The following is a 13,318-nucleotide window of genomic DNA, read 5'->3' on the forward strand; positions in this document are numbered from 1 at the left end:
ATGTGTGTGCATTTGTGTCCTTTCTAGAATGTCCCTGACCTCCCTGAAACTACAGAGCACTTTAGGACAGACCTGTCCCGTGACCTTGCTGCCCTGCATGAGATCTGTGTCTCACACTCAGACGACCTCCGCACCCTGAGCAACGAGAGGGGAGCACAGCAGGTGTGTGTTAAGTTTTAATGTCACATGCACTAGTACAGTGAAATGCCTTTCTTGCAAGCTGAAAACCCAACAATGCAGTAATCATTATCAATGTAGCACTAAAAATAGCAGGGTAGAATAAAAACACGAGAAATCGAAATAAGAACACGAGAAAGGAAGAAGCTATATACAGGGTCAGTTCCAATACCATATTTACAATGTGCAGGGATATTGGAGTGATAGAGGTAGATATGTACACTATATATGTACACTATATATACAAAAGTATGTGGACACCCCTTGAAATGGGTGGATTTGGCTATTTCAACCACACCTGTTGCTGACAGGTGTATAGCACACAGCCTTGCAATCTCCATAGACATTGGCGGTAGAATGGCCTTACTTACAAGCTCAGTGACTTTCAACGTGGCACCGCCATAGAATGCCGCCTTTCCAACAAGTGTAAGTGCTGCTGTTGTCAAGTGGAGACGTTTAGGAGCAACAACTTTTCAGCTGCGAAGTGGTAGGCCACACATGCTCACAGAACTGGACTGCAGAGTGCTGAAGTGTGTAGTGCATAAGAATTGTCTGTTCTCGGTTGCAACATTTACATTTACATCATTTAGCAGACGCTCTTATCCAGAGCGACTTACAAACTGGAAAGTACATACATATTCATCCTGGTCCCCCTGTGGGAAATGAACCCACAACCCTGGCATTGCAAGTGCCATGCTCTACCAACTGAGCCACACGGGACCAACGGCAACACTCACTACCGAGTTCCAAACTGCCTTTGGAATCAACGTCAGCATAAGAACTGTTCGTCGGGAGCTTCGTGAAATGGGTTTCCATGGCCAAGCAGCTGCACACAAGCCTAAGATCACCATGCGCAATGCCAAGCTGGAGTGGGGTAAAGTTTGCTGCCATTGGACTCTGGAGCAGTGGAAATGTGTTCTCTGGCATGATGAATCACACTTCACCATCTGGCAGTCCAACGGACTAATCTGGATTTGACAAATGCCAGGAGCACTCTACCTGCCCGATATGCGTAGTGCCAACTGTAAAATTTGGTGGAGGTGGTCTGGGGCTGTTTTTCATGGTTCGGGCTAGGCCCCTTAGTTCCAGTGAAGGGAAATCTTAACGCAACAGCATACAATGACATTCTAGACTATTCTATGCATCTAACAGACCCATCTCAACAAACCACGATGGTTAGTTGAGAAGGGTGTGGAAGAACTTGACTGGCCTGCACAGAGCCCTGACCTCAATCCCATCGAACACCTTTGGGATGAATTGTAATGCCAACTGAGACGGGCCTAATCGCCCAACATCACTACCCAACCTCACTAATGCTCTTGTGGCTGAATGGAATCAAGTCACAACATATAGTGGAAAGCCTTCCCTGAAGAGTACAGACTGTAATAGCAGCAAAGTGGGGGCCAACTCCATATTAATGCCCATGATTTTGGAATGAGATGTTCGACAGGTGTCCACATACTTTTGATCATGTAGTGCATTTAACCAGCTTTTTGACTATGTTAAAGGGACAATCTGTTTCACCCATTTTGGGATTTCTGAATTAAATAGATTCTTAAAAAAAAAATCTCACCTTTATTTAACCAGGTAGGCCAGTTGAGAACAAGTTCTCATTTACAACTGCGACCTGGAGATGCTTAATATGCGTCTGGAAGGAGAGTTTACAGTCTAGCCAGACACCTAGATATTTTTAGTTGTCCACATATTCTAAGTCAGAACCGTCCAGAGTAGAGGGCGACCGATTATGATTTTTCGATACCGATTATTGGAGGACGAAAAAAGGCGATACCGATTAATCGGCCGATTTATATATAAAAAAATGTTTTTTTAAATATATATATATATATATATAATCATACACACACACATTTTTGTAATAATGACAATTGCAACAATACTGAATGAACAATGAACACTTATTTTAACTTAATATAATACCTAAATACACACACGCACACAGCTCTGAAGTGACAATGATACTGAAGAGTCTGCTTAGGAGACAAATACTTTCAACTGTTTGAATAAAAATAGAGTTTAAGTTACCTGTGATGAATGTTGAAAACAAAAACTTTAATTTCTATATGCAGGAAATCCTATTTTAATAATGGGCATAGTAAGAATTGACAACCAAAGTGCGAGTCATAATTCCCATGACACCTAGCAAAATCTGAAAAGCGGTTCCTTCATTTATTCCATAGGATATTTTTCAATTCACTTAAAATAAGGTCTGTGTTTCGTGTAGGCTTACATCACCGTGTAGATATCCATAGGACAAGGTAACTGATCAATATTGGCTAAATATAAGCGAAGATAAAAAAAATAAAAAAATAGAGTGGATTAATGAAAATATGTTGACAAACGTTACCTTATCCTAGTGAGATTTACACGGGTATCAAAACGTCGAGGCGGTTTAAGCCTGCACGAAACACAGACCTTATTTGAAGTAGATCAAGACATTCTCTATGGAAGACGCAAGTTATTACAGGAATTATAACGCGTCGACTATTTCTCTCTAAACCATATACCTTTGACTAATCCGGAAACTTTCACCTCGAAAACAAAACGTTTATTCCATTCCGTATTTTATCTAACGGGTGGCATCCATGAGTCTAAATATTCCTGTTACATTGCACAACCTTCAATGTTGTCATAATTACGTAAAGTTCTGGCAAATTAGTTCGCAAAGAGCCAGGCGGCCCAAACTGTTGCATATACCCTGACTCTGCGTGCAATGAACGCAAGAGAAATGACACAATTTCACCTGGTTAATATTGCCTGCTAACCTGTATTTATTTTAGCTAAATATGCAGGTTTAAAAATATATACTTGTGTATTGATTTTAAGAAAGGCATTGATGTTTATGGTTAAGTACACATTGGAGCAATGACAGTCATTGATTGATTGTTTTTTATAATATAAGTTTAATGCTAGCTAGCAACTTACCTTAGCTTACTGCATTCGCTAACAGGCAGGCTCCTCGTGGAGTGCATTGTAATCAATGCAAGATTGAATCCCCCGAGCTGACAAGGTAAAAAATATGTCGTTCTGCTCCTAAAGGAGGCAGAACGTTCCTAGGCCGTCATTGAAAATAAGTATGTGTTCTTAACTGACTTGCCTAGTTAAATAAAGATTAAATAAAGGTGTAAAAAAAAAATATATATATATATCGGCAAATCGGCGCCCAAAAATACCGATTTCCGATTGTTATGAAAACTTGAAAATCGGCCCCGATTTTAATCGCCCATTCCGATTAATCGGTCGACCTCTAGTCCAGAGTAGTGATGCTAGTGGTGCGGGCGGGTGCAGGCAGCGATTGGTTGAAGAGCATGCATTTAGTTTTACTTGCAGTTGGAGGCCATTGAAATTCGTTTGGAGATTTGTTAAGTGTCCAAAGAAGGGCCAGATGTATACAGAATGGTGTCGTCTGCGTAGAGGTGCATCACCCTCGGCAAGAGCGACATCGTTGTAGCTTACGCATTCCTCATGAGCTTAGTTCAACTGTCATACCCCATCAGAACCCAAAACATTTAAGCTTGTTTCACTCCAATGTGTGTAAACAAACACTATATAGCCTCAACTCAACATTATAGTTTTAACCATGTTATCATGGATGATCAGTCCTTGCATCTGTAGCTATGTCTATGAATTTTAGTGGTTACATTTCTCCACTCTATCCCTCTGCTTTTTAGCAAAACAGGGGCAGGGTATACACTTTATTGTTACAAATGCTGATTTCCCCTTTTAATATGACAATCAGTACCAGAAACATGCCATGTCGTCATGATTGTAAACCATGGCTCTGTCTCGCTTGTTTTCTCTCTTTGTAGCACGTGCTGAAAAAGCTGCTGGCCATCACTGAGCTCCTTCAGCAGAAACAAGATCACTATGCCATGTCCAACAGCAACAGGTAGTACAGCACTCCTCTCTCTCTTGCTCTCTCCCTTTGTCTCCCTGCACAGAGACGCACAGGGGACCTGACTCAGCATGCTCCAATCATTACCATGGCACCCCTCCATCTCCCATCTCCTCCGACAGTCCCACCCACCACATTGCCCATGCCAGGAGAGCTATGCAATGAAAGCAGCAGAACCAACGCAGTACCTAAACAAAAAAACTAAACTTGCACCAGACTGCTGTATGCGCAGGAAATGTTTTTTTTCTTCTTCTGAAAACAGTGTTCATGATTCTGTGACTTGGGTACATGTATGCGTATCATTCCCCTTCATCAAGAGGGTCAAAGATTTGATTTCAAAGTAAAGCTTCGCATGCCCAAGACATGTTTTTCCACACAGCACAGGTTGCCAAAGTATATCTATCTCCCTGCTCAATATGAGGAAAGTCAAATGACATGAAGAAGCTACAGTCAACCCTGTAATGCTTTTTACTGTTATGGTTGTGACAATGTCCAAAGTGCTGAAAGTAGCGTTTCTATTTGTCTCCAGTATTTTGGGGTCCTTTCTCTGTATTTTTGTCTGGAGATTCTTGCAGAAAGTATGTTTATTTTATCAAAAAAATAAATCTTGCTGGAATCATGAGTATATATAGTTGAGAAACTTTTTTTTTTTTTTTCCTTCCAATTGTATCACATTTTGATTGTTTGGTTCACTCTTCCTTAACTTCTCAATGCCAGACAGATGCAGAATAAATAAAAAATAAAGTTAAATGTTTACAGCAGTAAATCTTTGAATAGTACCGATTGTATCAGACATGCATGCACTTATTAAAGTTGTTTTGTAAAGTAGATAATGGAGTCGTTCTTCCCCAGGTAATTAGTGATTGTTAAAGTGCCTTCAGGGCTGTCTGCTCTGTTATGGCCTAGAAACCCAGGTTTGAGATTTAAGAGCAGCCTTGTATCATAACTTTTCAAAAATGTGTATTGAAGTATGGCAAATGAATGTTGGCAAGTTCACTGTGCTCAGAGCCTAGTGATGTTATGCCCATGGAATATACACATTTTTACTACATAAGAGTAATTTAAAAACTAATTTGCATTTCAAAGTTGACACCCAACTTGAAAAAAATAATAATACAATGTTTGTCATCGGTCATCCAGATTTTGATCAGTCCACTCCTATAAAACAGACAGAGCTATTTAATGACCTGAAAATCATGAGGCACTGGTAGCAAAAATGTGTTGGATGTGGTTTTGACTCACCTCTTCTGTCATGTGGGGCTCTTTCACTACATGATCATCCTCGTATCCTCTTTCTTTTCCTGTAAAAGAAATTGAAAATATATATATTTGTACTTTTTCTCATAGTGCACAATCGGGTGGTGTATGTAGTATTGTTGACCTGTGTAGGCTTTAACTGACTGGACTGCAGCAAGGTAAATCATGGAGATCGGTCTGCTGGAAGATGTTTTAGTACACCACATTTGTTTTTAAGAACCTCTGTTTTCCTTGTTTGCACCTCATGATCATCCCTTCAAGTCATGCCCCCCCCCCCCCCTCCCCCCCTGTTGTCTAGTGTACATCTGTGTCATGACAGCTCCATGGTAAACACTGTGTGAGAAGTGACTGTCCAGAGTTCATAGGAGGATGGATGTGGAAGGGTTTATGGTGGCATGGTCAATAAATGGCATTAAGATGTAACTGATGTACAGTCCTCAACAGTGTGCACTTTGTCTTGCAGGACTGAGTGCACCATCATGGCATTGGCTGCCACCATCCAGGTAATGTGATTTTTACCAATGGGACGAGGTCAGTCAGTCAACCATGTACTGGCATGGAGCGCTGGACCGAAAAGCTAGGTGGTTTTGTATTGAGCATGTAGCTTTCTGGACATTATGATCCATTATGGCCGACTGAGTCCTGCAATGGGAAAGTGACTGACTGGATCTGGGAATCTCTTGCCAGTCCCAAAGCCCTTGAACAGACACTGGTGAAATAATGAGTAACTCCTTACTTAATGCTAACCTGAACTACATTCAAGCTTGAGGGCCAAATCAGACAAGAGGACACTTTGAAGACTGTTTGCCTACATGGCAGAGTTATATAGCTTACAGAGAACTATAAACTGGACCATCTCCTGTATGTTGACTGGCTTGGCCTTTGTTCTGAATTTGGGCTGACTTGAACCCTTGAGGTCCCTACACATTTAGCCTCCTTGTCAACAGTGGAACCTTCCCGGAGGACCTTGGGTCAGAGGCTAGCCAAAGCACCGTAGCGATAACAACGACCTTCAGGGAAATCTAATGTAGCACCGATCCAAGAAAGCCTTAACTCCCTTTCTACACACCACTACTTCACTTGATTTTACAACCCAACCTCTTCCTATCTCCACAATGGCCGCATATGCGCGCACACGCGCACACACAGTACCAGTCAAAAGTTTGGACACCTACTCATTCAAGGGTTTTCTTTGTTTTTACTATTTTCTACATTGTAGAATAGTGAAGACATCTAAACTATGAACTAACAAATGGAATTGTGTAGTAACCAAAAAAGTGTTAAACAAATATTTTCAAAGTAGCCACCCTTTGCCTTGACTGCTTTGCACACCTTTGGCATTCTCTCAACCAACTACAACTGGAATGCTTTTCCAACAATCTTGAAGGAGTTCCCACATATGCTGAGCACTTGTTGGCTCCTTTTCCTTCACTCTGCGGTCCAACTCATCCCAAACCATCTCAATTGGAGGCAAGGTCTGATGCAGCACTCCATCACTCCTTGGTCAAATAGCCCTTACACAGCCTGGAGGTGTGTTGGGTCATTGTTCTGTTGAAAAACAAATTATAGTCCCACTAAGTGCAAACCATGCTGGTTAATTGTGCCTTGAATTCTAAATAAATCACTGACAGCGTCACCAGCAAAGCACCCCCACACCACTTCCTCGATGCTTCACGGTGGGAAACACACATGCGGAGATCATCCGTTCACCTACTCTGCGTCTCAAAGACACGGCGGTTGGAACCAAAAATCTCAAATTTGGACTCATCCGACCAAAGGACAGATTTCCCCCATCTAATGTCCATTGCTTATGTTTCTTGGCCCAAGCAAGTCTCTTCTTATTGGTGTCCTTTAGTAGTGGTTTCTATTTAGCAATTTGACCATGAAGGCCTGATTCACGCAGTCTCTCCTGCACAGTTCATGTTGAGATGTGTCTGTTACTTGAACTCTGTGAAGCATTTATTTGGGCTGCAATCTGAGGTGCAGTTAACTCTAATGAACTTATCCTCTGTAGCAGAGGTAACTCTGGGTCTTCCTTTCCTGTGGCGGCCAATTTCATTATAGCGCTTGATGGTTTTTGCGACTGCAGTTGATGAAACTTTCAAAGTTCTTGACATTTTCCGGATTGACTGACCTTCATGTGTTAAAGAAATGAAGGACTGTCGTTTCTGTTTTCTTATTTGAGATGTTCTTGCCATAATTTGGATTTAGCCCTATTTGGTAAAAGACCATCTTCTGTATACCACCTCTACCTTGTCACAACACAACTGATTGGCTCAAACGCATTAAGAAGGAAAGAAATTCCTTAAATTAACTTTTTACAAGGCACAACTGTTAATTGAAATGCATGCCAGGTGACTAACTCATGAAGGTGGTTGAGAGAATGCCAAGAGTGTGCAAAGCTATCATCAAGGGAAAGAAGAAAGAAGAATAACAAATATATTTTGATTTGTTGAACACTTTTTTGCTTACATGATTCCAATTGTGTTATTTCATAGTTTTAATGTCTTCACTATTATTCTACATTGTAGAAAACAGTAAAAAAAGAAAGAAAAATCATGGAATGAGTAGGTGTGTTAAAATTTTGACTGGTACTGTGTGTGTGTGTATATATATATATGTACAAATACACATCACTGAAGCTACTAGCTATATATTTTATGAGCTGCTTTACCTGTTGATAGGATACACTTAGGCTTATGTGACAAAACCAGTGTTTGTGTATGACTGCTAAATGGAGATGTACTATAGGTTCATATTTGTATCATAGCTTAACAGTTTGTAGGACCTATTTGTAACCTGTGAATGTGTAACGCTATGGAAACTAACCTGATATCTGGGCCTGAGAAACTAAAGGAACTGGCAAATCTTCCCTTTTAAGCCTGAGCTCATCAACAGAAGCTTTCATATAATTGCAACTTCAATGTAACCCTCACTAACCCACCTTCCTTGGCGATACACTAACCAAGATCATACAGAGAACTTCTGTGCAGGCCAAGCCCAGATTCACCACCCTGTCATTTGGATGAGAACTGGTTGATTTTGTACAACCATCGTCTGCTTTTCCGAACAGCTCAAAGTCAGAGACTTGGAGCCGATAATCTGTAGTTTCTCAGTTTAGATGCACTGAAGATTACACAGACCTGACCCAAGTGTTCATCGACTAGACTATCGATATGGGTGACAACTCCTCTCTTCAAAATGTACAAATGTAACTGTTCTGCTTCCTCTTCATTTCATATAGCGGATGTGTTCATTTTAGATTTTTCTACCTGATAGACAGAACTGTGAATCTTTTGCATCTTAGATACACTTGTTTGACCTGGCTAAATAAAACTGTTAGTATGTTTGGCAAAAGGTATTGCTTCATTTGTGCAAGACTATTTATTCTGAAGTGGTCTTTAACAGAATATCTTCTCCTTACCTGACAGCCATTCCTATCACACAAAATGAACATGTTACTCAAGTCAGCTGATCATTTCTACCTCCCCAGTTGTGTGGTAGTGCAGCCATGTAAGTATACACTCTTTTTGCGCAATGCAACAATTGCATGTGTTTGTAACCGACAGATTAATTCATTAATTCAATACACTGAGTATACCAAACATGAGGAACACCTTCCTAATATTGAGGTGCACCCCCTTTTGCCCTCAGAACAGCCTCAATCGTCAGGTCATGGACTCTACAAGGTGTCGAAAGCTTTCCACAGGGATGCTGGCCCATGTTGGCTACAATGCTTCCCACAGTTGGCTGGATGTTCTTTGGTTGGTTGGTGGACCATTCTTGATACACACAAGAAACTGTTGAGTGTGAAAAACCTAGCAGCGTTGTAGTTCTTGACACAAACCGGTATGACTGGCACCTACTACTATACCACCGTTCAAAGGCACTTAAATCTTTTGTCTTGCCAATTCACCCTCTGAATGACACACACACAATCCATGTCTCAAGTCTTTAACATCTTTATTTAACCTGTCTCCTCCACTTCATCTACACTGACTGAAGTGGATTTAACAGGTGACATCAATAAGAGATCCTAGCTTTCACCTGGTCAGTCTGTCATGGAAAGTGCATGTTTTGTATGCTCAGTGTTTACGAACATACATGTTGGAGTTTGTGCCAAAGTCAGCATGGGCCCTCTCCAAATCAAATCAAACGTTATTTGTCACATGTGCCGAATACAAGTGTAGACCTTACCATGAAATGCTTACTTACAAGCCCTTAACCAACAGTGCAGTTCAAGAATAGTTAAGAAAATATTTACCAAACTAAGGTAAAAAAAAAATAATAATAAAGGTTCATTTTGTGAGCGTTCACCTCTTGTTTCAGAAATTCATGCTTTTTCATGAGTTTTTATCCCTGTGTAAAAATAAAATGATTGTCCGTAAAACAACACCATGAATAGCATTTGTAAATTTGGATTTGCAGTCACAACTTTGATCAAGCTTTCCACCTTGTGGTTGGATTTGGAATCATCGCGTCGCACATCTTTAATAAGAGAGTCTCTTTGTCCTCCTTCAGTCCCATACATTCTGTCAGATAACAAAATGGAAAACAAAACTAGTTTGAAACTTAATAGATTACTGCATTGAATGAAAACGTGAGAGAATACTACCCTGCTTTACAATACACTATGAAAGTATGTTAGTTGCCACTTGCAGTTCTCGAAGGCCATGTTGGTTAGGGCCTCATTCCATTTCAGCCCTTATCCCCTGAAACGGGGCCATGCTCTTGTCTAGAACAGAGCCCTGGTGCTGGCCTACCTTTCCATGCTGAGGACGCACTGTTCAGGATGGCCGTCGTGGCGATCTCAGACGGGGGAAACAGCAGGCCAGTGTCCATCAGGATGGCACGAGTCAGGAAGTCATCAGCACTCTTCCTCAGAGACTCTGGGTTCTCCAGAAGAGGGTATCTTGTCTGAGGTAAAGGTCACCAATACAGTGCTGTTATCTGAAGCCTAACCCGCTTGGTTTTCTATTCATACAGATTTAACACACCTACAAGTCTGCAAAATCGGTCTTTAATTCTCAGCTGCACACTTCATTAGGTTATCTTCATCTGCTGTATCTCTACTGAGCTTCAATGACCTGGCAAGTATCTCCATTTCCATCCACCCACCTTGAGGTCTATGAGCAGGCACTCCATCAGTCTGTAAAGGGTGTGTTCCACCAGGTGGAAGTTGAGCCGCTGAATGAGAAGGAGCACATACTCCAAGATCTGCTCCAGAGCCCTCTCCTGTCCGGCCGCACTCTCTTGCACAAGATCCCCCACAAACTGGGTGCTGGACACGTTAAAGTCATCCACCTTACAGGACAGGTAGGCACAGGTCAGCCTGAAAGAGAGAAAAGAAAGAGGTAAGCCAGGGAAGAGGGGATGAAAAGAGTGCGAAGTTAGCAAAACAATAGAGCAGAGGAAGGAAAAGTTGTGAAGAGAGCATGAGGGGAGAGACATTGAGGGTATGTACAGTTAGTTCAGAAATCAAGTGTATCTGTATTTACCTGAATAGGAGTAATCAGAGGAGCATACATACTGCATTTCTTAATATAAGAATATAGGAGTACTAGTCAAAATCAAGCCCTTGACTACTCACATGATTGTTCTGGGGTGGTATTCCATTAGTGAGTTGTTCAGGTAAAATCTCCAGAAATACATGATGGCTGTACCCTGTTGATGATTGCAATGTTAATCTCTTACATAAAACCGGTCGGATTTACGGTGTACCCTAATGTCGATTAACTGAGAACTAAAGTCTCACATAATTGGTCAGCTGCTCAAATAAGTTCTGGGTCCATACATGTTTAAAAATTCAAAAGATGCCAACAACTGCGAAATCTTGATTTGTCCAAATAACCAGTGACGAAAAACACAAACACCGGAACTACTGCTGCCTTATCCTATGAATCCCATTCAGTCCCTACAGATTCTCTCGGTTCACATGCAGTATATTTCCATGAGTGATTAGGTGTACCTTTACAAAATACATACAACAGACTTGGGCATCACAGGCTTGAAAGCATTACAGAAGTCAAGCAGTCTCTTCTCATAGTGCCTGAAGAGGACGTCCTCCTCATGAGCCTCCAGGAACAAGGAGTCACTAACCCCAGGCTTTTTTAAGGAAGGGATAAAGGAAAGGATGAGAGACAACGTTGGGAGGTGGCAAATATAATCATAAAGTTGTAGTGCAAAAAAACGAAACACTGTGACTCATTATCACATGTAATGTAACATGCTACAAATAATTTTACCTTCCCACTGGTGAGCATTTTGTTGCAATATTTCCCGGTTGGGTTCATATCTCAGTTTCATACTTTCTTCTTTGTCGAATGTCCAGAACTTTCTCTGTGAGCTATTGTGAAACATGGTAAAGCTCTGCACATAACAGAACATGTAGGTTGTCAGGATGTCATTGAATCTCAGATACTGACACCAAACATGACATGTTCAAGGTAAGTTACCTAGCAAGTGTAAGAAATACCATTGTAATAACACGAGCATATTGCTATTACATTGTTATAACTAACTTCTTTCTTAAACAAGGTTCTCTCACATACTCACAAGCAGAAACTGAGGCACACACACACCAGAGACAGATGGCTGACACAGAACATTCATAAACACTGATAAGGCAGGGAAGGCCTTGAGCAAGAGTGCTTGGTACGGCTTCCCACGAAATAATGAGACACACACACATAACCAAGGACAGAGGGCTGACTACGCACACACAAAAAACTCCTCTTCAGTCTGAACATTTTTGAAGACAAAGAACTCTACTCAGAGCCAATGGGACAGTGATACTAGCCTGAAGAAGACCTCGCCCAACTCATCAGAACCAACCAGAGGACCAGAACTTCCAGACTCAACCTACTTTCTGTGCTGTATAAAATGACTATGTATTTCTGTTATCTGGGCTCTGTCTGCAGGTTCCATACGAGCCGAATGAACGAGTCCATGCATGTTTGTATCAGATATCTTTACCTCTGAATAAAACTGCTTTTTATTATACGAATATCCACCCTGTCCAGAGTCTCTACTTCGTCTCAGTTCTCCAGTAAACTTGTGTCATCAACACAAGCTAGCAAATTCTTTAGCCACCTACAATAGCATGGGACAGCACGTTGCCTGTTAAATTGAAAACGTTATTAGATAGTTAAAAGAAGCAAACTGGACTGGGTCTCCCAAAAGCATTGTAGCACTAAAATAATCTTAATTCACTGAGGTAAAAACAGTTTTCAAATTGGATATTCGCGCTTTCAAACCACTTGAGCCACAGACTCCAAATAAGTGTCATGATGTTGGAAAAATAGCGCACAACATTGCATAGGTCTTATTTTCGCGATTTGGACATTAATTCGCTTTCCAAAGCTAATAAACATGTGGAAATGTGAGCAGTATTTTGTATTCCTCGTTGAATTAGTTAGGGAGCATAAACAAGTACAAACTTTTTTTACATTCAAATTTCAATAGCTCTTTGGTCATGTGACCTACTGACTTCAAACAAGGTTCAGCATGTCCACTGAGTGGGCCTAAACATTGCACACCATTTAGTTTGTCCATTTTCATCTCACAAGATTTTACATGAATTTTTCCAAATGTAATATTTCAATAGCTCCTTCATCATGTGACCTACTGACTTCAAACAAGGTTCCGAATGTCCACTGAGTGGGCCTTAACATTGCACACCATTTAGTTTGTCCATTTTCATCTCACATGTTTTTACATTAATTGTTCAAGTTTTAAAATGTCAATAGCTCCTTGGTCATGTGACCCAATGAATTCAATCAAGGTTCAGAATGTCCACTGACTACCCTTCCATATTGCACACCCTTTAGTTTGTACATTTTCATCTCACAAGATTTTACATGAATTTTCTAAATGTAAAATTGTAATAGCTCCTTGGTCATGTGACCTAATGACTTCAAACAAGGTTCAGAATGTCCACTGACTACCCTTCTATATTGCACACTCTTTTTT

The 13,318-nt window shown here is 40.9% G+C and overlaps 1 protein-coding gene and 1 pseudogene across 5 annotated transcripts in view; one reads left to right on the plus strand and one right to left on the minus strand.

The window, feature by feature from the left end:
* The window catches only part of LOC129853133 (ras GTPase-activating protein 1-like), a 50,768-nt gene extending 42,064 nt beyond the window's left edge, over positions 1 to 8,704 (plus strand). For 4 of the 5 annotated variants that reach the window (XM_055918860.1, XM_055918858.1, XM_055918861.1 and 1 more), the window contains 3 exons: positions 28 to 162; positions 4,005 to 4,084; positions 5,811 to 8,704. In XM_055918860.1, coding sequence (XP_055774835.1) covers positions 28 to 162; positions 4,005 to 4,084; positions 5,811 to 5,859 — 264 coding nt within the window. In that variant the 3' untranslated portion in view covers positions 5,860 to 8,704. Of the gene's footprint in view, positions 1 to 27; positions 163 to 4,004; positions 4,845 to 5,810 lie in introns of those variants that run through there. The other variant, XM_055918859.1, reaches the window with a different exon arrangement.
* A 668-nt stretch (positions 8,705 to 9,372) lies between these two features.
* On the minus strand, positions 9,373 to 12,273 carry LOC129853135 (cyclin-H-like; annotated as a pseudogene).
* Positions 12,274 to 13,318: the final 1,045 nt, after the last annotated feature.

The sequence above is a fragment of the Salvelinus fontinalis genome, chromosome 4 (genome assembly GCF_029448725.1).
Source record: "Salvelinus fontinalis isolate EN_2023a chromosome 4, ASM2944872v1, whole genome shotgun sequence".
Taxonomy (NCBI): domain Eukaryota; kingdom Metazoa; phylum Chordata; class Actinopteri; order Salmoniformes; family Salmonidae; genus Salvelinus; species Salvelinus fontinalis.